This window comes from Motacilla alba, chromosome 5, assembly GCF_015832195.1.
Source record: "Motacilla alba alba isolate MOTALB_02 chromosome 5, Motacilla_alba_V1.0_pri, whole genome shotgun sequence".
Taxonomy (NCBI): Eukaryota; Metazoa; Chordata; class Aves; order Passeriformes; family Motacillidae; genus Motacilla; species Motacilla alba.
The window spans coordinates 31387229-31412529 of record NC_052020.1 but is presented as its reverse complement, the minus strand read 5'-3'; the positions used below and the strand labels follow the sequence as shown (position 1 = coordinate 31412529).

Here is a 25301-nt window from a genome sequence, read left to right as displayed (position 1 = left end):
TTGTGTTTTGATTCAGGGATTTTTTTAGAAGTAAATTATTCCCATCATTTAATAATATTCCATGTTTCCTGTCTTTTATTTTAACTAGGATAGATAGTCTGATACTTTACATTTTATCAATCAAGGACAGTATGATGATGATTATTATTTCTTCTATTTATTAAATTCTGGTTTACCATCTTTACTACTCAGATAACACTGTGCTTTTACACCTGAAATACAGAGTTTTAAGTGATTTCCCAAGGATACACTGTGTACATGACAAGCAGAGAAATAATTTTGTTACTATATGCAGAAGTTCTTCCTTTCCCTGGTCTCTCAGCAGGGGGTTAATAGGGGGAAAAAAACCACACAGAAAATTCACTTAATTGTGGGAAATACATGGAAAAAAAGAAACAGGTAGTGATAAAAGAAAATTAAGAACTGATAGAGGGAGCTGCTGCAAATTTACATCCTCAGTTTCCCTATGGATGCAGCACAGTGTCTGTGCTGCCCTTGTTCACAGGCTTTCCTGGACTGTCCTGCAGCCTTATGGTGTTACTGACAGAGGCTGCCAAGACTCAGTAGCAGGTTTCTGACTTCAGGGAATCCCTCTCAGGTAACTCACACTCCTGATCACATACCTTCTTTGCCATTTAAATATGCAGCATTTTCTCATTAAATTTGTATTTGCTACAACTATGATAAGACTTTTCTCTGTTGTACTTTCTTAAAATGCAAACAGAGTAAGTAGCAATCAGGCACCTATGACTACATCATACATGAGTATAAAAGCTTAAAATAAAAAGCTTGTGTACATTTATGAGTAAATCAACTCTCAACCAGAAAACCTAAAAGCAGGAATACTTTGTGCTTGGGTTTCACTCCCATAACTCCAGTTTTGAGCTGAGATTAATGAAGTTACCTTTCAGTGAAAGAAGTGAAAGAGACAAGAATGGCTGTAATACACAAAGCTGCTCCCAGTGAAGCCCCACCATTTAACTTCTAAGAAATAATGTCAGTGTAAATCATGATGTGATGAATGCTTCACTGAAATGATTCATGCCATATGGTCTGAAGAGCAAAATGGGCACAGTTTATTTTTAAAAGAATAAGAAATAAGAACTTGGATTATTCATTGCTTTGTCCTGCCAGGCTGAACATTTGTTGCAGCAGGGGCCAGACTTACTGCAGGTCTGTCTTTTTTTGCTCACTTAATATGTTGCACTAGTTTGTGGCTTCAATATTATTCATAATGGAATAATGCCTACAAAATTACGACCAGCACTCTGCAGCCTCTTCCGCAAACAACTGTTCGCTGGGCACCTAAGGGCTACATCATCTTCTCACTTTCCCTTAAAAAAACCAAAAAACCAACAACAGAAATTTCAGATGTAATTCGTCCTTACAGTATAATCACTATCTCGGTAGCAAGAAGACAAACTGAGTCCCATGACAGAGGTGAAAGGTGCTGGCAATTCCACAAGTCACTCAGCTTTGCCTTTTGTAAAGCTGCTTACGTTCAGTGCCTTTCTTTCTGTATTGTTGTTTATTAATATATTCCGTGGGACACTCCACTTAAGCAAAAAAGAAATCTAGGTTCTTTAATAGTCATAATGCTTGTAATGCATCGCTAGAAAAAAAAGAGAAACAGATTATTCATATTTATTTAGTGATGCTGAAAGGTGCAAGCACATCTCACTGAAATATTTAGGCCCCACATCTACACCTCAAAGGTCAATGACAAAACTCAGTAGCTTCAGCTATGTGCAATTAAGTCTTTAACCTTACAAAGCTAGACTGCCTTAATCATTTTATTCTGTCTCAAGGAGAGTGAAAAGACACCATCTTCTTAGACAGGTACTGGAGAAAGGGTACTAGTGGGGATGTTGCAGTCACTGTGCAAGGTGTCAATGGCAGCCTGGTTCAGTCCTCTCCCATCCCTGTGCAGAGAGATGTGCCATAAGAAATTCACTTGAGAGCAGTCCATCTTCAAGGAACTGAACTTTTTATTCTGCAGAATTTATTACTTTGCATAGTTTCTTGAAAGAGTTCATTCTGGACTGAAAACTTTGATGTCACTGCTTCAGGTGGTTTGATTTGGTCTGGAAGATGTTAGAAGGGTGATTTCTAAATCAAATATTTATGATGAGATGTCAAGTTCAATTTCAGCAAGATAGCCAGTAAATGGATGGGCAGGATCCTTGTAGCTAGTGGAAATTTGTTCAGCTTCGGTGACATGGATATCACATCATTCACATTCATTGCAAATACTTCATTTGCGAGACTGATGTAATTAAAATATACAGATCAATGTCAACTTGCAGTCTGATTCCACAATGATGTAATGAGGCTCATACTGCCTGGGGTGGCTACTCCTAAATCATCCTTAAAGATAAGAACAAGCTTCTGGAAGGATTAAAAGCAACTTAACATTAGCTTTTAAACAAGCAAGCTACACTTGTTTAAATGACAGCAAGTCTGAAGAACAGAACCTATTTTTTTTTTAATAGAACAAAAGAATGATTAGCACCTTTTTACAGATGGAAGCTGAACAGACTTATTCTGGATTAAGTTAAACTGATGAAAAAATATCTGTGTAAAGAAGGTATTTCATTGAAACAAGTAAACCTGTTATTGATGTATTTTAAACTTAATATATGCTTCTTATGCACAGAGTGCTGTCTTTTCTCAATCATTTTTAAACTGTGCACATACAGTTTAACATTGCACGTAGGCGAGCTTGGATTAGAGGAAAGCATTTATCACGTAGTACATTCAACTCCTTCTCCACTCCTATGATCCCCTCTAGTGGTCAATTAATTGTCTGCTAAATGTTTCTTAGTACTACAAATTACTTGTACCTCTCGTGCATTAAAACAATGTCTGGGTCCATTCTGCTTGAACTCAAGAGAGCTCATTTTTTATTCCAATGCTGCATATGAGAAGGACAAAACAATTAATCTTTGAAATGTGCAGCCGCTGCATCTGTGGGCAGCTTTATTTTTCCTTCTAGGAGCAGACAGATTGTGCCCACCATGTAGAACCCAAAGCCATCTCTGTTGGCAGTGCAGACCAGGAGGTGATGGCCCTGCTGCAGCAGTAAGCAGGACCCTTCCACCCCATTCTTGCCACTAGGCTGTCTGAGAATGCCCACTGCAAGCCTGGCAGCGGGAGCACTTCTCAAGCAGTTTTGAACAGCGTAACAATTTGTGACTTGTCATATTCATGCAAGTAAATGTTTGAGGTTTACCTACCTTAATGGAAAACCGAATCATGTATTTTGTTTTTTAGCAAGATTAGAGGCAACTTGTAATTTAGAAATTTCATTCAGATTGGCAGACCTTTCCCGAAAATTCCCATCTTCACCTTGCTGTACAGACAGACACTGCTGCCATTTTGTATCAGTTCAAGCTGATTCAAGTCAGTGCTGATCCAATGCTGTCTTCATTTTCTAATCTTGGCTGTGCACCTCTATTTCTTCCTTGTGCTAGCACCAAGAGTTACCTGACTGCTGAGGGAGATGGCTAACTGGCAGTCCAGTGAAAAAGAAATTCTGGCAGAAACTGGAAAGCTCTAGGGCACTGGTGACCCAGCTGAAGTCACATAGGCCTTCTGTTGGAAAGCAATGGCTGTGAAGTGCTGAGACCTCTCCTTTTGGTGTTCTCACTTGTGTGTTTGTGGTTTGATATTTATGTTTGTATATTGCAAAGGGCATGGGGCAAAGGCAAAGTCCACACCCAAGGGCACAGATGGTTACAAAATGTGTTTTAGCCAGCGTTCTCATGCCAGGGTTGTTTTTCCCTTCCCCAGAGACTGGAAACTCAGGAATGGACATGGAGAAAGCTGTGGACTGCATGAATGGTAACACCATGAGAGGAGCATAAGTACACAATCACAACCAAAATCGTCTCTCAATTGTGGGTGTCAAGAGACAGTTTGGGAAAATCAAAGTTGTCCTCCCTCATACACAGAACATCTCTAGTACACAGAAAAGTTACAATTTTTCAAGAACACCCTGTGGAATTAAAACAGTGACTGATACACATGCTTGGCTATCATATATATATATATATATATATATATATTCACATATATATATACATGTATAAGCAATACTATCAAAAGACAGTGGAAGAAATTACTAATTTAGGTGTCTTCCAGTAACATAAATTAGCAAAATACTTTTATTAGGAATATTTACAGTGAGACCCACTGCTGCCATCTACTTGTACCACACAGTATGTCTTAAATCACCAGATTTCTTTTTAGTTTTGATAATGTCACGCTAGTTTCACTTCCAGTTGTTCCCAGTTCTTTGTCTTAGCCTGCATTATTGACTGATATGAAAACTTCCCAGTTTTGGACAGCAACTGTACAGTGATGAATCACTCTGGGTGGCATAGAGATACAGCTTAAAAAAAAAAAAAAAAGGAAAAGAGAAGTGGTTATTTCTGTCCAGTTCTGCATATCTTTTCTCATTCTACTAATTGGATGTTAATGTTAAAATGGGAAAAGAGTTCATGTTCTGAATCTCTGCTCTCAGATGCATGCTCCTTCATTTAGAGAAATTATGTTAGCCCATTTGAAACAAAAGCCAATCAAAGTTCTGTCACATGGTACAAGCCAGTTGAGACCTGTGGAAGAGATTGCTGAGGTACTGGCACTGATGTACACATATGGTCAACTTAAGTGTGTCAGCCTTCAGGATGCTCTTCCTTCCCCTGACTGCCATAAACCATGTTTTTAATTTCTAGATTTCTGTTTGTGCATGTGGGAGGATGTCATAGCTGTCCTGATTCCCGCTTTTTAAAGCTTAACACTCAATAAAGCCATATCTTCTGTTAAACAGAAATAATTCAAAATAGTTGCTTCAAAAATTGTAGAGATTTTACGCATTAAGAACATCTATGCTGTAATTACTTCTATCTGATTGTATGCCTTTCTGGTCTTCATCATAGATGTAGCCACTGGATTTTCTGAAGGTCCATATAAGAAAACACTGGTTTAAAAAGGTCAAAAGGGCTGTTGTGGTTTTACACCACATGGCAACCAAGTAACATGCAACCATTCACTTGCTCCCTCCTTCTCTCCCTCTGGGGAGAGAATCCAAGAATGGAAACACATGCAGGTTAAAAAGTAAAGAGCAAAGGCTAGAAGACTTGTGGGTTGAGATAAAAGACAGTTTAATACATAAATCAGAAGTCGTGCATGCAAGCAAAGCAAAACAGGAATTAAGTCACTGCTTCCCATGAGCCCACTGGGAGTGTTCAGCCATCCCCAGGACACGAGTTACGTGGGAACACAAATGCCGTCATCTCCAACTCCAAACATCCGCCCTTATTCCCTTTCCCCTCAGCTTTATATACTGATCATGATGCCACATAGCCTGGAATATCCCTTTGGTAGTTGGGGTCAGTTGTCCTGGCTGTGCCCCTTCCGAGCACCACCAGTCCCTTCGCAGGCGGGTATTGTGAGAGTACGAGAAGCAGAAAAAGCCTGTGGCTCTGCAGTAACAAAAACATCTCTATTATATCAGCACTGCTTTCAGCACTACCCCAAAACACAGTCTCATACTAGTCACAGTGGAGAGAGTTCACCTCAGCCAAAATCAGCACAGCAGGGCCGAGGCACCACCCCACAGTGGAAAATCTACAGGTGCCCGGGAGACACAGCTTGCACCGTCTCAGGCACAATTTCTCAATTTGGGAGGTCACAGAAATAACGCAGAAGTCCAGGCCTCAACACCTGCTTTTCTGAATCACATCCTAGAGGGGGCTTGGGCTAGGGGTGGCAGAGCCGGCTGACCTGGCCTGAGCCATGTCTGGAGCCCCGAGGGGCGGCTGCGGTCGCTCCCGAACCTGTATTTCTCCAGGCGGCTGGTACCCCGTGGAGCGGGGTAGGCGACTGCAGCGGGCAGGGGTTTGGGGCCAAACCCGGAGCCCAGCAGCAGGGCCAGGAGGAGCCGAGCCCTGCCGGGGGAGGGTGAGGGAGCCCGGGCGCCCCCCGGCACGGGCGGAAGGGCAGAGCCGGGCTGTATGGAAGGGTCACCCCCAGACACAGGCGGGGGCTGGCCCCGAGGCGCTCAGCGGCCCCTCGGAGCGGGGGTGGCCGCCGAGGGAGGGGCGGGGGCAGCCCGGGGCCGCCCCCCGTCCGGGGCTGCCGTGCGGCGGCAGCGGAACGCGGCGGCGGGCGCGGGTTGCGGAGGGCCGCTTTGAGGCGGGCACCGCGCGGCGCGGCGCCGGCATGAGGGAGCTCCCGCCGGGCCCGGGGATGGAGAGCGACATCTTGGACGCGCTGGAGGCCTTGGGGTAACCGGGGAGCGGCGGCTGACTCCCCCTGCGAGGGGCCGCGGGCAGCCCGGCTGGGCGCGGAGCGGGCTGCCGCAGCCACGGGCGAGAGGCCGCGCCGGAGGCGGGAGCGACGGGGAGCGCGGCATCGGCGAGGAACGGGCCCCGCGTTGCGGCGGGGCCGGGCCTCGGCCGGGAGCGGGGGCACGGCGGGGGCGGTGGGCTCGCCCTGGCTGTGGCGCGGGGAGGGCAGAGGAGCCCGGGCGCTCCGCGGGGTGCGGCGGCCGTGGTCGGCACTGGGGCGGCCGCTGGAGGCTGGCGGGGCAGCACCTCGTTCTGTGGTGCCTGCCCGCCTCCCGCGAAGTGCTTCGCATGGTACGGGACAAAAACTGTGCGGAATTTAATTTTCAGTTATGGCATTCCCAGTACTCCAGGGCAGTCAGTTGTTACTGTTAAGAGGTAATTTAACCAAACGCTTGAGTTAATACTCGAGTTCTTCTCTGTCGGGCGTGTTCTGAGAGATCAAAGTGTTTTCACAGACACAAGTGAAAGTGCCTGTCTCATATTTTTCTGACAAACTATTTTGTATATAAATGACCAATAACTTTTTGGTGTGTTTGAAAAAAAAAAAAGAAGCCTGAATTATTTCTTGACAAAAAATAATGTAGAAAGATAAATTTCTTTAAATGTAGTTACTAACCAGCTTACAGTAAAGTAATTTGAAAATATATATATTTTATGTTACACTTACTTCTTATTACTAATGTTTATCTGTCTGTGCAGGTACACGGGTGCCCTGTTGGAGGAGGAGGCCCTGAAAAAAGCAGCAGAAAATGGATTGTCTTCACCAGAATTTTTTGAGCTTTGCATTTGGTTAGGTTCCCAGATAAAGTCACTTTGTAATATGGAAGAAAGCATCACTGCAGCAGATGGTATATCAATGTTAATTTAGTATTTGTTCAGTAGATTTAGACCTGTACTGTTCAGCTAATAGTGAAATTACAGTGTTGAAGTTTACAAGAAAGCTGAAAGGTAGCCAAACTCAGGCTGATATTTGTATATATTTCGCTCTTAGATTAAGATTAAGATCTTCTGTTCTGAAGACTGTTTCAAAAGGAAAAAAGAAGGTGATTTGAAGTGGTTTTAGATATACATAAATATGAAAAGTACATTAATGCCTGTAATCATATTTTGATGGCATAGATTGCAGTGCCGGGTGTTTTCTGGCTGTTGGTCCAGCACAGTGTTGCAGTCAGCTCCGTGTGCGGATACCTGGGGTGCTTGGTAGTGCTGCCTGATTATTTCTGCCGAGGGCTGGAGTTTGGATGAAATTTTATATTACTTATGTTTTCACCCAGAAAGTAGTGGAACTAACACTGAAAATAATGGGCTCATGACTCCTGTGACTTCTTCATTGGAAAGTTAGTTACACGCTATATAGTGACATAAACTGTTCACTTCCTGCTCATGGTCATTTGTGTTCATGTCTTCACAGACTGCTGTAGCATTACCTCATTCAAAGCATGAGTACAAGATACTATTAGAAAGCATATCTTCTTGTGTGTTTGACTTTTTAAAGAAAAATGTTACTGGTGTGGTAGGTGGTTAATCTTTGGGCTGTTGAAATCTGCAATAGAAGTGTATGTTAAAAAAATTAGATTGCAGTTTGATGTTTCTGTAACAAGCCATTAATTGTGCATTTATTTCCATAGGAGTGAAAGATACAGAGAGCTTCCAGCTTGAAATTAGTGGCTTTCTGAGAGAAATGGCTTGTCCATATTCATCCCTGGTGTCTGGAGACATCAAAGACAGGTTAAGAGAGAAAGAAGATTGTCTTAAACTCCTTTGTGAGTAATAATATTTTTTCCCATTTATAATACAGTATTTTATGTGCATGCTTTATCATAACGGAACGATTTACACTGAAGAGTTCTTTATGTGTTTTTAAGTTGATGTGTACAGTCGTTACATACTGGCTCAGCGTGCATCAACTCACTTGTGCAAAATGAAAAATAGAAGAGCATTCGAAAGCTGTTTAGCAGAAACTAAAATTTCTTTTAAAAGTATGGTGCAACCTACTGAGGCCTCCTGATCCGTCTCTTGGTCCAGCTGTTGCAGCTCACCTAAACTGAGACCTTGCTTCCTGTGTTTGTGAGAGGTTTCAGGGCAGCTTGAACAGAAATGCTGCACAATCTGAAGGTGTTGAAAGCAGAATTGAGAGAAGCAATGTCTAAGTGTAGATTGGACGTGGACAAAGGAGTGGCAGCAGGAACCAGTGTGGTAATATGAAACTAGCCAAGGAACTTGGGATCTGGTGGCAGAAGGGAGTTGAACAGTTAAATGCAGTATGTAGACTGAAGGTAGGAAGTCACATGAGAGGAAATTGAGGTAAAGAATGGGAAACATACTGACCTGTTAAGGAGAGGCCTGAGAGTGTCTCCCTTTTATCATGGTTATACCTTACAGATGTAAGATACTGTAGCTGTACTGAGAATGTGGATGCAGAAATGCTTTAGTGTCTCTAAACCTGCTGTTATGATGCTTTTCTCTCTAGTATTTCTAAGTACAGAACTTCAAGCTTTAAAGATACTGCAGAGCAAGAAAGTTAAAGGCTCTCATTTGGAAAAGCACAATGAAATTATTCAGGAAATGCAAACCATTTGTGATGCACTGGGTCTGCCAAACTCCTCATCTTCTGGTATTCCTCCCTTGTTAACCAGTGTGGAACAAAAGGTATGGGCCTTTACATCTTCTCACTACTGCTAAACTGTAAGCACTGTCCCTGTAAGCATTTGTCATAGAGTTAAGGTCCCAGCAGTCTCACCCATAAAAACCCTATCTGACAAGTGCAGAAGAACTTTAATCCTGAAAGCCAGCTTAGTGTTTTAAGTTAAACTGTTCTAGTTATGAGGTGAAGTATTTCAGCATTTCCCTGAGGTTGCAGTGTAGCTGACCAGACATATTTTGCCATGCAAGTTTAAGGTATAAGTTTTCCTCTTACCCATTCAAATGTGCTGTAGCAAGCAGAAAACTTTGGGTAATAACTGATTGTGCATTTATATACCTGTAGTCATTTCTGGAATGCATTTAAATTTAATAGGCAAAACTTGATGTAGTCCTTTTTAGTTTATTAATTTCTTAATTGCAAGTGTGGATTTGTTGCAGAAGAGGATGGAAATGCCTGAATTACCAGTATTCAGTGAATAAGCCAACTTAAACCTTAGTCAGCAAGATTGTTCTTTCTGTTGTGTCCCTCCAGGTTCTAACTCAATTCACTGATGTGATCCTTAATCTGATTTCCTTACTGCAGAATGTAAATAGGCTCTTGAGGTGGAATTTATCTTCTCTGTCAGACAGCTAAAAGTTTTGCTCTTCATGTCTCTCTAGTGTTTGGGGAGAGAGTGACTGATCCTCCTGTAGGGTAGAATAAAAACTCCCTCTGCTTCTGAGTCTTTGAATTTAATGATTTGACATGATTGTGCTTGTTTTTTTCATTCTTCTTCATCAACAATTGGGCAGTTGAACATTTAGAGATTTTGGGGAGAGGGCCTATTACTTGCATGATTTTCTTACATCTGTCTTCAGTGTGACAAGACAAAACCTTTAATAGGTTAATTTATAAAAGACATCACCCAGGTGCAAGTGGAACTGCCTATTTCTACACTATATCTGTGCTTGATCTATTTAGGAAATGTTAGGATCTATTAAGGAAATCTTATCATTCAGTAAACATTTTTGAAGGGATGAAGAAACAATTCTAGCACTGTCTTGGGAATGAAAATGTCAGAGTTACAGCTGATGACTAATGGCCTGATTGTGCTGATCTCCCTCTGTGAGCGTTAGCTGTGTTTACATCCATGAGTGTTCATAGGCTGCAGCTATGGCCTGTGACCTTCCTTTCTCCATTCCTTGCTTCACTTCTCTGGTGCAGATTTAGTTTCATCGCATTGTAGGAACAGGACACCAGTTCTGCAGTTGTGAGACAGCAAGAGCAGACTTGGAGCACCAATTCCTTCGTACACACATAGTGATATGGAATGTTTTCTTTGAATTATTGGACACCTGCATCTGCCACCTTTTGCAAAGTCTGACATTTCCTATCAGACAGCATCACAGGCTTGAATTGTGCATGGTGTTTCCATCCCAGTGTGTATAAACTGTTACACTTTCAGAAGTACTAAAATTAGCAGAATCTGAAAAGCGTTTTATCTTTGGTTTTGGTTGGTTGGTTTTTTTTTTATTAATGCCGCCTGGACTATTTTCCAATAGTTTTCAGGTCTGTCAGTTCCACAGTGGTTATACCACTTGTACTCACTTCAGAGTGTAGAAAGGTGGCAAAACTAGTTCATTCATCTTCTGTGACTCCAAATTAATAGTGTAATTTGTTCTCTGTGTATTTCATCCCTTATGAACAAAGGATCCTTTATAAACAAATTTTCTTAGCTCGCAGGAGATTTTGTAGAATTTCTGCTATGTGTTTACTTGTCCTTCATCCATTACCTTAATACAGGACAAGTTTGATAGATGACAGAGTTAGAGACTTAAACTTATAGGTATAGCTGCTTTAGAAAGGTGATGCCACCAATTAAAGTTCATTGGCTTTGTAAACATTTTTAAGAGCACCATTTTGTTACTTTTTTTTTAATATGAACACAGAAATTCACTTGAAATTATATATTTATTTTTCAAAGTACTCTTTGGCTTTTGATTTAATTAGATTCTGCATAAAATTGCACTGTTGATGTTTAGTGTTGTATCATTTATAATACAGACTTACCTACTGATCTAGTATTTTTATTTAGTGTATCTGCAAATGTATCTGCAGCATTTCAACATGTCTACTCTTTGTCTCTGTCTAGCATCTTCAGCATTGTCAGTAGCTGTGGGAGTAGTTCTGAGAATAGTTTGGCTGTGCAGCAGCAACCTCCCAAAGGCCAGATCACACACTGTATTTTGGTATGGAACATTAGAATATTTATTGTTTTAAGTGATTTTCCAGTTTATATAAGGGATTAGTATAAAAGCAGGATTGCTTTCTTCATTCAAAATGAGTTTTATAGTAGCTCAAATTTGGAATGTACAATCATAGCAAGTATCTTTTGCATCTCCTGTAATTACCTAGGGCAGTGGTCATCCATATACCTAAGAAAATGAGAGATAAATTGACAGTATTACAGCCTTCTATCACTAAGTATATCTTATTATATAGTACTGAAAAACTAATAGTAATTTTAAAGTTGTTTAACATGCTACTCCCTTGTAAAGTATATTTACAAAGGGGGAATCTGAGATTCAGTCTGAAATTCAGTGCCAAAACCTCTATAAATTCTCAATGAACATTGATGAAAAATTCAGAGAAGTTCATGCCAGTGTTGTGCTTTGTAACTAGTGCTTAACATCTGCCTGTTTTCCAGTCAAGATAGTGTGAACTTCACACCTAATTACAAAGTGACATTCTAGTACTGTTTATTTGAAAAAACTTTTAATGTGATGTTATTCAAAAGACTTCTGAACTTTTTTTGCCCACAATGTTAAAAGTACTCTGCTACTTTTCACATATCAGTGGAATGAAAAGAAACTACAAAGGGTTACTGAACAAACTAAGTCAAAATTAAGCTAACATTACACTAAAGTGAAATGTGAGAAAAATATTTAAAAAAATATTTGGGTAGAAATCCTAGAATTTATTATTATTTAAATTACTGTGTTTCATTAAACTGTTGATCTGTAGTAATTTAACAGATGTAATGGTGCCTGGACAGTAAGGATTAATGTAACTGCAGGGAACAAGACCAAAGAGTTGTCCTGTTCACCAGACATCAGGGTCAAACAAAAATGTATTTAAAGTTAGATAAATACTGAATTTATCTGCAAGTATATGAAAGAGAGGCTTAAAAATATTTTGTGCTTAAGATTTTAGGTGATCTCTATGCATCTGTACAGTACACCTTATGACTAATTACGGCAACATTCTTTCCCCAAAGTGTTGCTATTTTAAATTAATATTGACACCTTTCCACAGGTCAGGTATTTTCAAAATAATGAAAAACTCTGGAGGTGCATACATACATGATGTTTTTCTGTGCAGAAGGTGTTAAATGTAAAAATTACTTATCTGTTTTGACAGAAGATGAGGATATTTAATAAATACATTGAACATGGTAATGAAATAGGAGCTAAATTTTTTTTTCAGTTGTACAAAATTACAAAACAAATGAGAAATGTCATGTTCAATGAGGATACACTTTATTTGTTAACAGTGGAATAACTGTTTATTTTTATGCAGCAGATTTGAATTCGTTTTTTTTTTGTATCAAGCAGATCCAATGGCTTATTTGTTTTTATTTTATATTTAGAGATTGTGAACTCCCAAAACAATCCCATAAATTTTTAGTGTTACCAAGGTCATTGATTACATGGTATGTCAAATACTCAAATACTTGTCTACATCTAGTTTTAATTATTTGGTTTTATTTTTACACCTGATTGTGTAAAAACATTAGGATGATTTGGCTATTGCAATTTGTGTTATGTTTCTTTGAGTATGTTTTCACTGCTCTTTTATCAGGGCACTGCATTTGGTTTTGTTCCCACCTACATGTTCAGACTTCTTTCTGGGTTGTGGTGGGTTTTTTAAACTCCTGCATATCCTTCTCAGTCCAGGACAACTGTAATGTGTGGGAATATGGGTTATAGCACAGATTCTCACATCCATTGTATCTTGTCCTCTGGCAGACTGTTGTGTGTCAGAGTTCTGTGCTCATACCTCTGTTGCCAGTTATGGCTGAGCAATGTATTCTGCAGCTGTCAGGCAGCTCAGCTTGTGTCACCATTACAGCTGTAGGGTTTCCCCTTGAGCCCTGCTGATGGAGTGAGGAGTAATTAGAGATTCACTAATCTAAATATGACTTTACAGTGTGTCAAAAACATAGACCAGTTCATGAGTATAGACCAGTTCATCAGTGAAGAGATTCCTCCTTAACTGTTACTGATTAGTAAAGCTGTGCTGGAGAAAAATTACATAGGTGTTCTCTAACATGGAAAGAAAACATTGCAGAAATTTGGGGGCAGTTTCTCAGTCAGTAAAGGATTGTTTCATTTAGCTGCTCTTGTTTCTTCTAGTTCTGATTTTCATTGATGATCTTCCTTAATTGTTCTCTCTAAACTTCCTTTCACTTTTCATTTCATGGGAATCGGGAGTATGCAGCAGTGATTGACTTGTGATGGCAGGATGTATGGCTTTTGTATGGGGAGCCCAGTGGCCCAGTGTTGTGTTTACCTCTTAGTTGTCCTTGCAGCTGCAAACTTAAAGTAATTCTAATCTCTTGGTAGTATTCAGCATCACTGGCTTTCACATCTTCTTTCAGACTCTAACTGTAAATTACATTGAGGATTTTTCATTTTGCTGTATTGGTTTTTGTGGGTAGCAGCTGGTCTCATTTTGATAGACTCTTTCTTTCAAACTTTGAGGTAATATTTCTGACCACAGTGGTATACGAAGAGACATCTCTTTCCCAATAGAATTTTTAATTCATCTGCTGTTCATTTCTTATTCTATACGCATTACTGATCTGTTCATCTCTTCTTGTCATACTGATCTTACTTTATTGTTAATTATTAACTTTTGGTTTTGATCTTCAAACTTTTATTTAAATTCAAACATAGTTTGTGCTTAGGTGCATTTGCATTTTGGAGTGGAATATGGCATTGTGTACATGCTTCAGTAAAAATAAACTGGCTACACACAGAAGACAGACAGCCTTGGAGTGTTTTTTTAAAGAAAAAGGTTATAGGGGGAAGCAAGACTTATCAGAGAAGAAGGAGTGTTGGGATCAGTATGGTACATGGAACTGAACTTCACCCCTTATTGTAACCTCTCTTGATATGAATTGAATATAATAACAGGGAGTATTACACTAATGAGATTGCCACTTTTCAGATACTGCTAGGCTGTCTTTTCTGTTAGCGTCAAAACAGTGTTTTCCCTTAATTTGTTCACTGCACAATATATTTACCTCAGACTTTTTCTGGGATATTGTGTTTTTAATCTGCCGGAATGCTGCCCAGCAGAGATGTAAAAAAGAAAGAACAAAAACCTTGGTTTTTACAGAAAATTTAAGATCAGATATTTTTCTTCATATACGCCAAAAAAAAAAAAATTGTGACAATTATAAAAATCCTGCCATATGAGAGTTGATTTTTTAAGTATTTCTTTTGAAAAGTAACTAGGTGCTCCAGAATTCGGTTTTTGACTTCTGGAATTTTTTTCATAGCAGTCATTAGAGATGATATTTCTGTAACATGTGAAGCTCAAAACTGAGCTTTGAGCCATGCCTTTGTGGCAAATGTAATGTAAATGCCTGTGTGCCTGCCTGAAGTCTTATAATCCTTGCAAATGTACCTAATGGCTGTCCCCCGTTACAGGTTTTACTGTAGATCATGCACTACCTTAATCCTTCCTTTGACATATAAAAGAAAATTAATTCTAGTTTCATTCATTTTGCTTGGTTCCCCATGGTTATTTGCTAAAGCAAATAAAGATGTAGTTCTCTCCATCAGAGAGAAATACAAAGTACAAATCCTGCAAGTACAAAACTTACAGAAACAATAATATGCATACAGTCAACTCCATCTGAAAAATCAGGTGGATTATGTTCAAGCTATGTACAAGTGTTGTGGGCATTCATGGTAATGATTTTAGAAGAGCTTTGCCAAAGGAAGTTCACTCAAGAAGAGGAGGTAGAGTTTTCTTGTAATGAGAGAGGAAAATGCAGTGGTGTTTGGAAGGTAGAGAGAGCATATTTCATCTCTAATTATTGAGGGCAAGAACTAGTGGAAGAAGTATGAACAAATTTGATTTGGAGTGAATGCAAAAGTTTTAGATGTAATGTTAGCTGGAACCAGGTATAGGATTAGAATAAAATTATTGGGAAAGAATGACTGCATGCCTGTCATATCTCCTGCCTTTCTTAATAATACCCATCACCAGATTTTTTGTAGCCCAGTGTAACATTTGGCAACAGAACTTTGAACTTCCAATTGTTGTCATTGCAACACGTAGTAGTATCTAAAATGAGTCATTTAGCTAGTCCTACTTCCTGTATGCACTTGATAAATTTGCTGTATAACTGTTGTTCTGTTATTGTGAGGACAAGTGATGTGCCATAAAATATTTTTGTATTGAGGCTGGTCACAGTACAAAAGTACTCAGGAAATCTTTTTTTAGTGGATCATAAGCTAAAAGATATGTATCTGTTTTCATGAGTCTTCTAAAACAAACGTGCTATGTGTGATCTTCCGAGTAGCAAAATGAGATTGTAACAAATTTTGCTGAAATAAATCTAAATATCATTTGTGTTCTGAGATGTTTGTGTTTTTTTCAGGTGAAGGACATTCTCTCAAAAGTTAAAAATAACCATGTCGGGAAATCACTGCTGACAAAACCTCTGAACTCTGACCAAGTGGTAAAGAAAAGTTTCTCCATTTCTTTTCAGTATTTAACAGGATGGTAAAAATAAATGTATATGGCTTCATTTAACCTTGCCTTTTTGCTGTCACAGTTGTATTGCTGAATATTAATACTGAAATTCCGTTGCTAAATACTAACAGTGATAATCAGGTATACTTCCAGAATTGACATTATAAAACCTTGTGTTGATCCATCCATTGTTCATTTTCAAATCATTTTGTACATGGATACTACTGCAGCATTAGAAAGATGCTATGTAGTTTGTAGTGGTCACCTCAGGATAGACATCTTAGTTGACGGATGGGGTTAAGTTTGAATTGACCTCTATAACTTTATATATTTGTTTGAATTTCTTATTGTAACACTGCAGGAAAGATTGGAAAAGATCAATGATGCTCTTCGCAGTGAGTACGAGTGTCGACGGCGGATGTTGATGAAGAGGCTCGATGTGACTGTGCAGTCTTTTGGCTGGTCTGATAGAGCAAAGGTAAACTGGATGTATCTTTTGCTTCCTGTAGGTGGGAGTCTGCTGCTGTTACCCAGGTCTTCCTACAGAACATGCATGCCATGTAAATACACAAATACACTTCCATCACTGGAAGCCATACACTTCCATCTTTTTTCCAGCCTGTTCTCATCTCAAGTTGTAATATCGAAACCCTAGGTATTGAGGAAGGGGATGGATTTAACTAGGCATGGCACAGTCCATCCTTTGTCACTGTTTATAGCTTCACAATTAGAAATTCTAGCATCCTTTGTTGGGGTTTCTCACTTTAATTAAATTTCCCATCTCCCTGTTTTCTGTATCTAACACCCTCCAATGAAGTAAACTAGGAGGGAACCTCTGCACCTCATGCAGATTCAAAAGTAAGACAAATACTGGGCCTTAACATAGATTGGGTGTAAAAAGTGACTGTTCGTAAAGTCTGAGAGGTTACAGTGACTGCCCCCTATCTTGGATTCTACTAGATGAACAGCTGTTTGTTGAGTTGAACAGGTTATTTGAATAGTGGCTTGTGTGAGAAAATCACACAATTGCTTGTAATCCTTCCAGTCACTAAAAATTCTAAAGCACTCCTCTGTATTTGTTCTGCTGGTATTGCTTTAGTGATAATCTCATTTGTACTGTTTCCTAGAACTCTGTATATTAAAAAATAGTCATGATATTTCCAAGCTGGAAATCTTTCTTGTTTGTATCCCAAAGAGTAGGGAGATAAGACACACAAAGTTTGTAATTTGATGAAGACACACGTGAAAAGCTGAAGGCAGATGATTTTGTTCATTAGTGGCAAGATCAGTTTTCCTTCCAAAGGTTTTTTTAGAAAGCTTAAGGTGAATAAATCTTAAAACTTGGAAAGCTTACTGAAAGTATGGATTGTTACAAGTCTTTGTGGTGTCACAATTTGTCATTGACACATGCAGAAGCAACTACATGAAGTTCACTAAGTATCACTGGAACACAAGAGTCAAGGTGCTACTGTGCTGCGTTGCAATAGCTCACTGTTTGATTTCTGAAGGGGTTGTGAATGTTTTATCCTGCAAGAAAGGAAAAGGGAGGCATTTAGCTCAGAGAAACCAGGAGATGTCCCTACTTGTATAACTTCCTTACAGCTGTACCAATACAATTATGTAACTTCAAATTTAAAGTATAGTTCTAAAGTGTAGTTGATGTGACTGATGACTAACTTAAGCAGACTAAAACTTTGTCACTTGCTATTGTTCCATAAAAATAATGAATGCACTTTTGAAATAGAACAATAGTTTAAAGAGATTTTTGATGATAAAGTAGTCAGATGATTCGTTTTCCTGTCTTAAAAAGACTGTTGATGTGAAATATATGTAGTTACAGAAATAACCAGGTTACATACTAATTCAAAATAACATACTGTTTTAAATCTTTTTTTTTCTCCTATTTCTCATGAAGGATGTTCATAACTTCTTTGAGGAAGTTTTGGGGATTGAATGTTCTGGCACTGATGTAATTTAGAGATTTTTATTTTTTAAGACAAGAGACAAATTGTTGTCTTTTTAAAATTTGTTAGCTTGCCTTTTTTCCCACCATTAAATAGATATTGATATGTTTCTTTGCTTTTGATGGTAAGGCATTTTGGGGATTTTTTTTTCAGTTTTTTGTAACTTGTTCAGCCTCCAAGAGGGCTAAGTTTGCAGACTGAAAGGGGTTCATAAATGATGGAGTAATTACCTAGCAGAACAGTCTTGTAAAGGTTCAGCATGTATTGTCTGGTCTAGCCAGTATAAAATGTTTTCTTTCACTCTAAAGGTCATTCTAGATTTTCCCAGAAAGTATATTTATTTTTCTTTTCTGCTAAATAAATTAAGCATCAAATTATGCTTGGAAAAAATCTGTTGTTGTCCTCAGCCTCTTTCAACTTTTTCATGGCTTGCATGAGTGTTTTGCTGCATTGATATATTTTCAGGTTTTTTCCACGAATTTACTTTATGTTGAAGCTGCTCTGTTTTCATCATGTTTAGAAGCAATCTGTTGAATATGGTTATGTAAAGCTCTTGGGAGAGCAGTATGGACTCTTAAGTTTTAGTCTGTAGACATGCTGGAAGACGTTAAAGAATCTGTTTGATGCCAGTGGATAGAGGAGTTTCTTATGTACTGGTGCTAAGTTTCAGCATCAATTAAACATAATCAGCAGCATGTTCTGTGTACTTGCTCCACCAACAGGAAGAGAACTGGTGATAACTGGCACTATGTTTTGTAATATAGTTTATATTTTCAGAAGCTACACCTCACCTTGTGTTCAAATTGAAACTTACTGAGACCAGCACATGGTTTATAGTAAGTCTGTTGGCGTGTTTGATACCTGGCAAGTAAGTTGCATTTGATGTTATCCTTTAGGTAAAAACAGATGAAATAGCACGGATTTATCAGCCCAAGCGCTACGCGCTGTCTCCAAAGTCCACCATTACATTAGCTCACCTTCTTGCTGCTCGCGAGGATTTGTCCAAGATCATAAGAACCAGTAGTGGATCAACACGGGAGAAGACCGCCTGTGCTATCAACAAGGTACGCTCTTCTGGCAATGATAAATGGACATGGGCGTTTGCAGACCTCAAAAGGAATTCTGGAATCACACTGGTTTTGCTTGGTACTTTAATTTCATTTTTTCCATTTAAGAAAGGAAGGTTTGCAGTATTCTGGTAAAAATTGCAGAAAGTAGTTTTTTGATCTTCCTAGATAGTCAGTCATGCCAACAGGATGAAACAAAGTAGTGTAGATGAGAGGGAAGAGTATGGGGGGGTGTACGTGTGTCTTGAGTTCAGTGGAACTGCACACCTCAAGGATACATATAAGTATTTGTGGTATCAGTTCCTGAGCTACCTTGCCAGGATATCATTGTTTGGTTTGTAAACCCACATCTCTAGTTCATCAGTGTGTTATAAATCACGAAACTTTCCGCAGAAGTGTCATTTCGCTGCAAAGTAAAATTACCTGGTTTGGCTGCAGTAATGAATCAACGTAGTGCTGCTTTCTTGTGTGTGATAAAAGCTGAAGTTTGCAAGAAGTGATGTGAGTTTCACCATTCAAGTGGTGACTAAACCTGATTTTATTGATCCTGTATTTACAGATTTTTCTAAGGTTTTTTAACCTCATTTAGATACTTTAATATGTTTTGATCCTTAACACTCTGAAATTTCTTAATTATTGTGGGATCTCAGAGAAAGGTGGGTTTTCTTTTTCTTGAGAGGACTTTAGTTGGAGTGCCTGGGACTGCTCAGGGAATGTTAACATTGATCACATGGAGTTTAGGAAATAAGAAAGCAACAACAAAAATACCTACTTTGGATACATCTTTGTTCTTCAAAGGTGTTTGTTTTGTTTACCTTTGTCCAGTGCAGTTTCTCTTTTTATACACTGAGTAATACCTGCCATAGTCAAGATGCCTTTTTTTTTCCTTTTCTTGGAAGTGTTACTGCAGCCTATTGCATATTTTGTTCATTCTGGCTCTTTACTGAGTGTCAGTAGTTTCTAATGTTAGGCAAATTGGTGTGCCTTTGAGAACTGCCCATCAGTTTGCCAGTTGGTTTTTTTTGTTGGCTGATTAGGTTTAAACTTGAACTTTGAAATTTAAGTAGACGAGCCACATCATAAGGAGTCTTATCTGTACGAATATATGTGTGTATTTGTGTGCATTATGTGTGAAGTGTGGATATTGCTTATTGCAATACTAATGCTTCAGGTGTGCAGTGTTCTTCATAAAAAATTCACAAAAGTGATATGAGCCAGCTAGCTGCAGTTATTTCTGTTCTAGAGGTGAAAAATGAGAACATTTTTTAAGAGTTCTGTTGTGGTGTTACAGGGACAGGATACAGTGATTCTGCGGTCAGGCACTGCACTGAGGAGCCAAATCTCCTGAAAACAGGAGGCAGCATTTCTCTGTTCACAGGAGAAATTCCTGTGTCTCTTCAAGTTATTACTACTATTTTGTAACTCTGAAAATGACCTGTTTTTCCATACAGGTTCTGATGGGGAGAGTCCCTGACCGTGGAGGCAGACCGACAGAGATTGAACCACCTCCTCCTGAAATGCCTCCATGGCAAAAAAGACAGGAAGGTGGTGGAAGAGGTGGCTGGGGGGGTGGTGGTGGTGGAAGGGGTAACTGGGGGGGTGGAGGGGGTAGAGGAGGAGGAGGTGGAGGTTTCAGAGGTGGTGGAAGAGGTGGGGGTGGCTTCCAGGGTGGAGGAGGCTTCCAGGGTGGGGGTGGCTTCCAGGGTGGGGGAGGCTTCCAAGGTGGAGGTGGCTTCCAAGGTGGCAGGGGAGGTTATGGTGGCAGGGGAGGCTATGGTGATCCGTATGGTGGAAGGGGAGGGGGAGGATACCGAAGATACTAAAGCACTGTAAATTTTTACAGAGTAACTGGCAGAATATAGTGGTGGTGTTTACTGGTACTAGGAATTTAGATATGTTCACTTGGGTTTAGGTTAGAATTAAGTATGAGCATATGAGTAAATTCATTAGACCAACTGATGTTCTCATGAGTTCTCTTAGTTAACTGAAGTTTTATACTAAAATCTGATGACTGAAGTCCTTGTTTTTCATACTGCTTATATGGTGTTTTTTATTATGTCATTTTATTTAAAATAAGTCTCAGAAAACTGAATAAAACCCTTTCTAAACAAACAAAAATATATTAATGGTCAGACCTCTCTAATTATTGCACGTTGCATGTCTACTCTCCTGCTCCAAAATGTGGTGTAGAAAAAACAAAGTAGGCCTAACAACTGGATGAAACCACTTTGAAAAGACTCAAGAATGCTGCTTTCAGGCTTGTTCTCTTCATGTCATTGTTCTTCATCCATAGTTTTCATGAAAATTAATTCATGCATTCATTCATGTAAATGAATTTTAATTTCAAATGTTAAAATCTTTAAGGCTTTGGTGAAAATTACTCAATTAGATTTGATTATTCTTGCAGAACTTCACATTACAGTAACGTTGTGAATTAATACTCTACATAAATTATTCAAATGAGATTGGTTTTTGTGTTTATAATGTATCAGACACTTAAATGGTCAGAGCATGTACTGTAAACTCATCATAGTGAGTTTTGATAGTGTCTTATTTTCATTTTACCTGTTTTCCATTGTCGGTGTTTCATTAAAAAAAATTAAATCAGATCGAGCAGAAAACCTGCAGCCATCACGTCTGGTATGAATTCATGTCAGCTTTGAGACACAAAGTTGGAATAAGCTGAGCTTTATAAGAAAGAACATGACATTTCTTCTCACCTTTTTTTCTTTCCCCTTGTTTTTTTTTAAATTATTCTCTTCTCCGTTGCCTTTTCTCAGTGATTTCTCTCTCTACCTGTCGTGAGATGGTATGGGTGCCTTCTCCCTCACATGCACTGTTAGTCTAGGAGGAGTTAGCTGACATACCATCACGGCTGTAAATATATGTAGACAGGAATTAAATTTAGCACTGTCACTTGAAGAAGTCAGTTTCTGCTGCCCAGTGTCTTTTAGATCTCCCATGTTGTGAGGCTGCTCCTGAGTACAGAGGTGGGAAGGGGATACTCCCTGAGTATGTTCTTGTGACAGCATTTATCAGGGCCAGGTCACTACAGAGAGATTCAGGAAGGCATCTGATGAACCTGGTGTGTCTGATGATTAAATAGCACAGCAGACTTGAAGCACTTGTAATTGTAGGCGTAACTGCAGGTTGAACTTTAGCATTTGATTTTGGATTTATGTTCCTCAGTCACAAGTTCTTTCTGCACAAATTTCCTATTGGTGTCCATTGGTATGCTTTAAAGAAGTTGTTTTACCTTCATAAACATACATATCGTGTCCTGTTTCATTGGCAACTTCATGCGTGAATGTAAAGTTCTGTTCCAAATCAAATTACTATCTTCCAAAAGCTTTTCTTCTGTTATTTCCTCTCTCATCAGTTTGCTTGAGAATGCTGCTTCTAATGTGATATATATGGCTTTGCCTGGACTTTAGGGTTGCAGCAGGTGCCTGACAAAAAGAAGCAGAAGTTTTGCTTGCTGGAACATGTTAGCTGGGATGTGAACTTTTACAATAATGGCTTAATGTCACCCAACTGCTAGCACTGCAGTTCCTTTGCCAGAAATTTTCTATGCTTCTTACTGGCCTAAGCTCTTGGCAGCCTCTGCAGTCAATATTGAGAGACCCCCTCATGGGTCACATGGGAGCACAGTACTGGTTCTCTTGATTCCAAGCTTGGTTTTTGCCTAATGCTCTGGAATAGCTCCCAAACCAATGACATACCAAATGAGACTGCTGGCCTTGGAGCAAATTGTTGGTCACCAAAGGAATAGAGAGCAGCTTTTTAACAACCAAAGCCTTAAGATTAAATTCTGTTTGCTCACCCCAATGTTTCTTTTTGCTGAAAATAATCAGCAGTCAAGCATGTGGCTTCATCAAGGAACTACACTTGGAAAAACAAACTACCTATCTATGCTTAAAGGTTTCATTAGTCTTAGGATGCAAGATTGCAGCAGTTTAGTTGGATTGTTGTAACTGCAGATGTGGATGTGCCTTGGTGTTTTTACACTCATCAGTCCGTCCTGTTTGTTAGTAGGCAGGACAGTTCTGAATTAAGTAAATCATCAAGTGAAGCAGGTACATGCCCACTTCAATTCTAACAGTTAAATTATTTCAGTATCATATTTCAGTTATGTGTATGTAGACCATGTAAAATAGGGAAATACAAATAGGCTGGAGATTTTCGTTTTTAATCTGGCTGTTTCAGTATTTCTTAAATAACTTCAAAACGTGGAGCCAGTAGTTAAAAAATAAAGTAAGCACCACCATATTTCATGGAGGTATCCTTTGCCGTCCTTTTGTCAGAATGTATGCTTTTAATTTCTCAAACAATGCAATAACAACATGAAAGAAACTGATTTAAACATCAAGTTTTATCTTGAAAAAAAGTCTTCTCAAAAATTGTTGTAAGTAAAAGATTTTCATATATATGTGAACATTTTTGTGTTTATTTGCACTTAATGAATACCTAAGTTAATATTGTTTTGTTTGTTGAAGATCTGAAAAAAAAGGTTGGGGATTTTTTTCAGGAATTGAGAGACGCTTTTGTCAACAGCTGTAAACACTGAGGAATAAAGTACTGTATTTGAAATTATTTGCATTATCTGTGTGTATTGTGATTTGGATCCACTATCATATGTTCCTCCTTTGTTTGTAAGAAAGAATTCCTGCTGGTGATTTATAATAGTGGTGAAACTTAGTGTTTATGGTAATGGAAATAACAGGTATTTTGACCGAAATGGAGAAAGCACTTGGTAACTTTATAGAAAAATTTAAAAATTCCACGTGTGGGATTTTGTCTGAGATTACTAAGGAATCTCAGTTACATTTCATCTTACTGAAAAAAAATTTAAAAGCATAGTGATCTATATGATCACTGCTTTTGTCTTTATGTAAACGAAGGAAATATCTCCCAATTACTTCTCAAGCTTTATTTTATTACTTTCTATAATTATGAAAAAAACCCCACGACTTGTTTTGCATAAGACTGTAGAACAGATTTGCCATAAAAATAGGAGTTTCACCTCTTGCTGTCTTCCCTCACATGACTGAAGACAACTCAATGGATGCCCATTTCGCCATATAAAAACCAGTTTAGGATGTGGTAGTTTGAAGTTTACTGTAAGGTAAATAGCAAGTCTTTAGGGTGCTACAGTTCTGCCTGTCCATCAGACAGCATTAGCAGACACAACAGAAGCCCTGCTTAAACTTAGCTACTGTGCTGTGAAACCTTTTCAAAATTAGCATTCTTAACCAAAGTGATAGAATACAATACTAAAGACGGGTGCTTTGTAATACTGGGAATAGTGAGTAACAACACAGTGTTAAAATACCAAACAAATAACCTGCAAATACCTAGCTTCCTAAGTTTCCCCAGGCACCATTCCAAGGCTCAGAGAAGGGGAAGCTGGTCTAACAAGTGGAACTAGCTTAATGCTGCAGAAGGCTCTCAGATAACAGTCAATGAAGATGAGTATAGGTTGTATAGATTTCTCTGAGATACAAAATCAGAGGCAGCATGGAATGCAATTTTAATATTTTTCTATTATAAATATTAAACCAAAATCTTACAATTTATATAAAATCTTTACAATCTGTACACTTTTTCAATCTTTTCAGACAGCATTAAACTTTTTCTAGTTGCCATAGAGATCAGTTACAACAAAATAACAGATGCTGCTAGAACAAAAACATATTTCCAAAACATATATGAGCTAATCTAAAAGCAATTGTATTTAACCTGAATATAAACAGTAGCCCTACCTTGTTAATTATGATACCACTCAATGTATTTACTTTTATCTTTAAACAATCAGAATTCACGCTTTAAAAATAAATGGGGAATGGTGCTTGTTCTTCCTGCCTTCTTATAAGTAGACCTAGACCTAGAGAAGGAAGAGGTAAGTGTTTCCATTTCACTTAGCCATGACAAGATAAATTTGATTATCACTGTTTGATAACATGACTTATAAACAGCACTTTTAATTGTTTCTCTTTTCCTAACATAAAGCAGCTTGAAGATTAACACAAAGGGAAGTGATTTTTTTCTGGGCAGCATTGTCAGTTTTAACAGCTTCCCTGTACTCAGGTTCTACTGTTAAGTCTTTCATGCAGGGAAAAGAAAGTCCCAGAAGAAAAGAAGGGACTAACAGCACTTCATAGAAAAGGGTGGGGGGAAGGGGGTTGGGTGGGGAGGAAGGAGATAATTGTTAGGGGCTTTGGGCAAACAGAACCTGCAGGTACCTAGAAAGCTCTGAAATTATCCTGGTATCAACTGACTTCTTTGAAGCACGAAGTTTTCAGCACACTTGAGGCACTGCACACTTGTTCTGTAAGACATTCCTGCATACAGATCCCTTTTAAGTCTTTCAGATTGAACAAACAAACTTCACAGAGAAACATTAAGTTAGCACTTAGGACTGCACAAATCTGTGGTCATAACTCAGTTTGTAGTATTAAGCACCTAGTTATACATTAGCCTTTGAGGCAGCTGCTGATATTAGGAAATTTTCCTTTTAACTATG

The 25301-nt window shown here is 38.8% G+C and overlaps 1 protein-coding gene across 1 annotated transcript; it reads left to right on the top strand.

Moving 5' to 3' along the window:
* The first annotated feature begins 5984 nt into the window (after window positions 1-5984).
* Window positions 5985-23371, top strand: FAM98B (family with sequence similarity 98 member B). Its single transcript, XM_038137675.1, has 8 exons — window positions 5985-6290; window positions 7053-7201; window positions 7982-8116; window positions 8824-9002; window positions 15653-15733; window positions 16109-16225; window positions 18608-18775; window positions 20230-23371. Exons 1-8 carry the CDS (start codon window positions 6226-6228, stop codon window positions 20599-20601), a joined length of 1266 nt encoding a protein of 421 aa, XP_037993603.1. The 5' UTR covers window positions 5985-6225; the 3' UTR covers window positions 20602-23371.
* Window positions 23372-25301: the final 1930 nt, after the last annotated feature.

Bases quoted from the DNA above. Each gene is read 5' to 3' on its own strand.
- FAM98B (XM_038137675.1), top strand. From the start codon at position 6,226: ATGAGGGAGCTCCCGCCGGGCCCGGGGATGGAGAGCGACATCTTGGAC. The intron at 7,202-7,981 runs GTATATCAATGT...TTATTTCCATAG, and splicing joins AAGCATCACTGCAGCAGATG to GAGTGAAAGATACAGAGAGC. The intron at 8,117-8,823 runs GTGAGTAATAAT...TTTTCTCTCTAG, and splicing joins AGATTGTCTTAAACTCCTTT to TATTTCTAAGTACAGAACTT.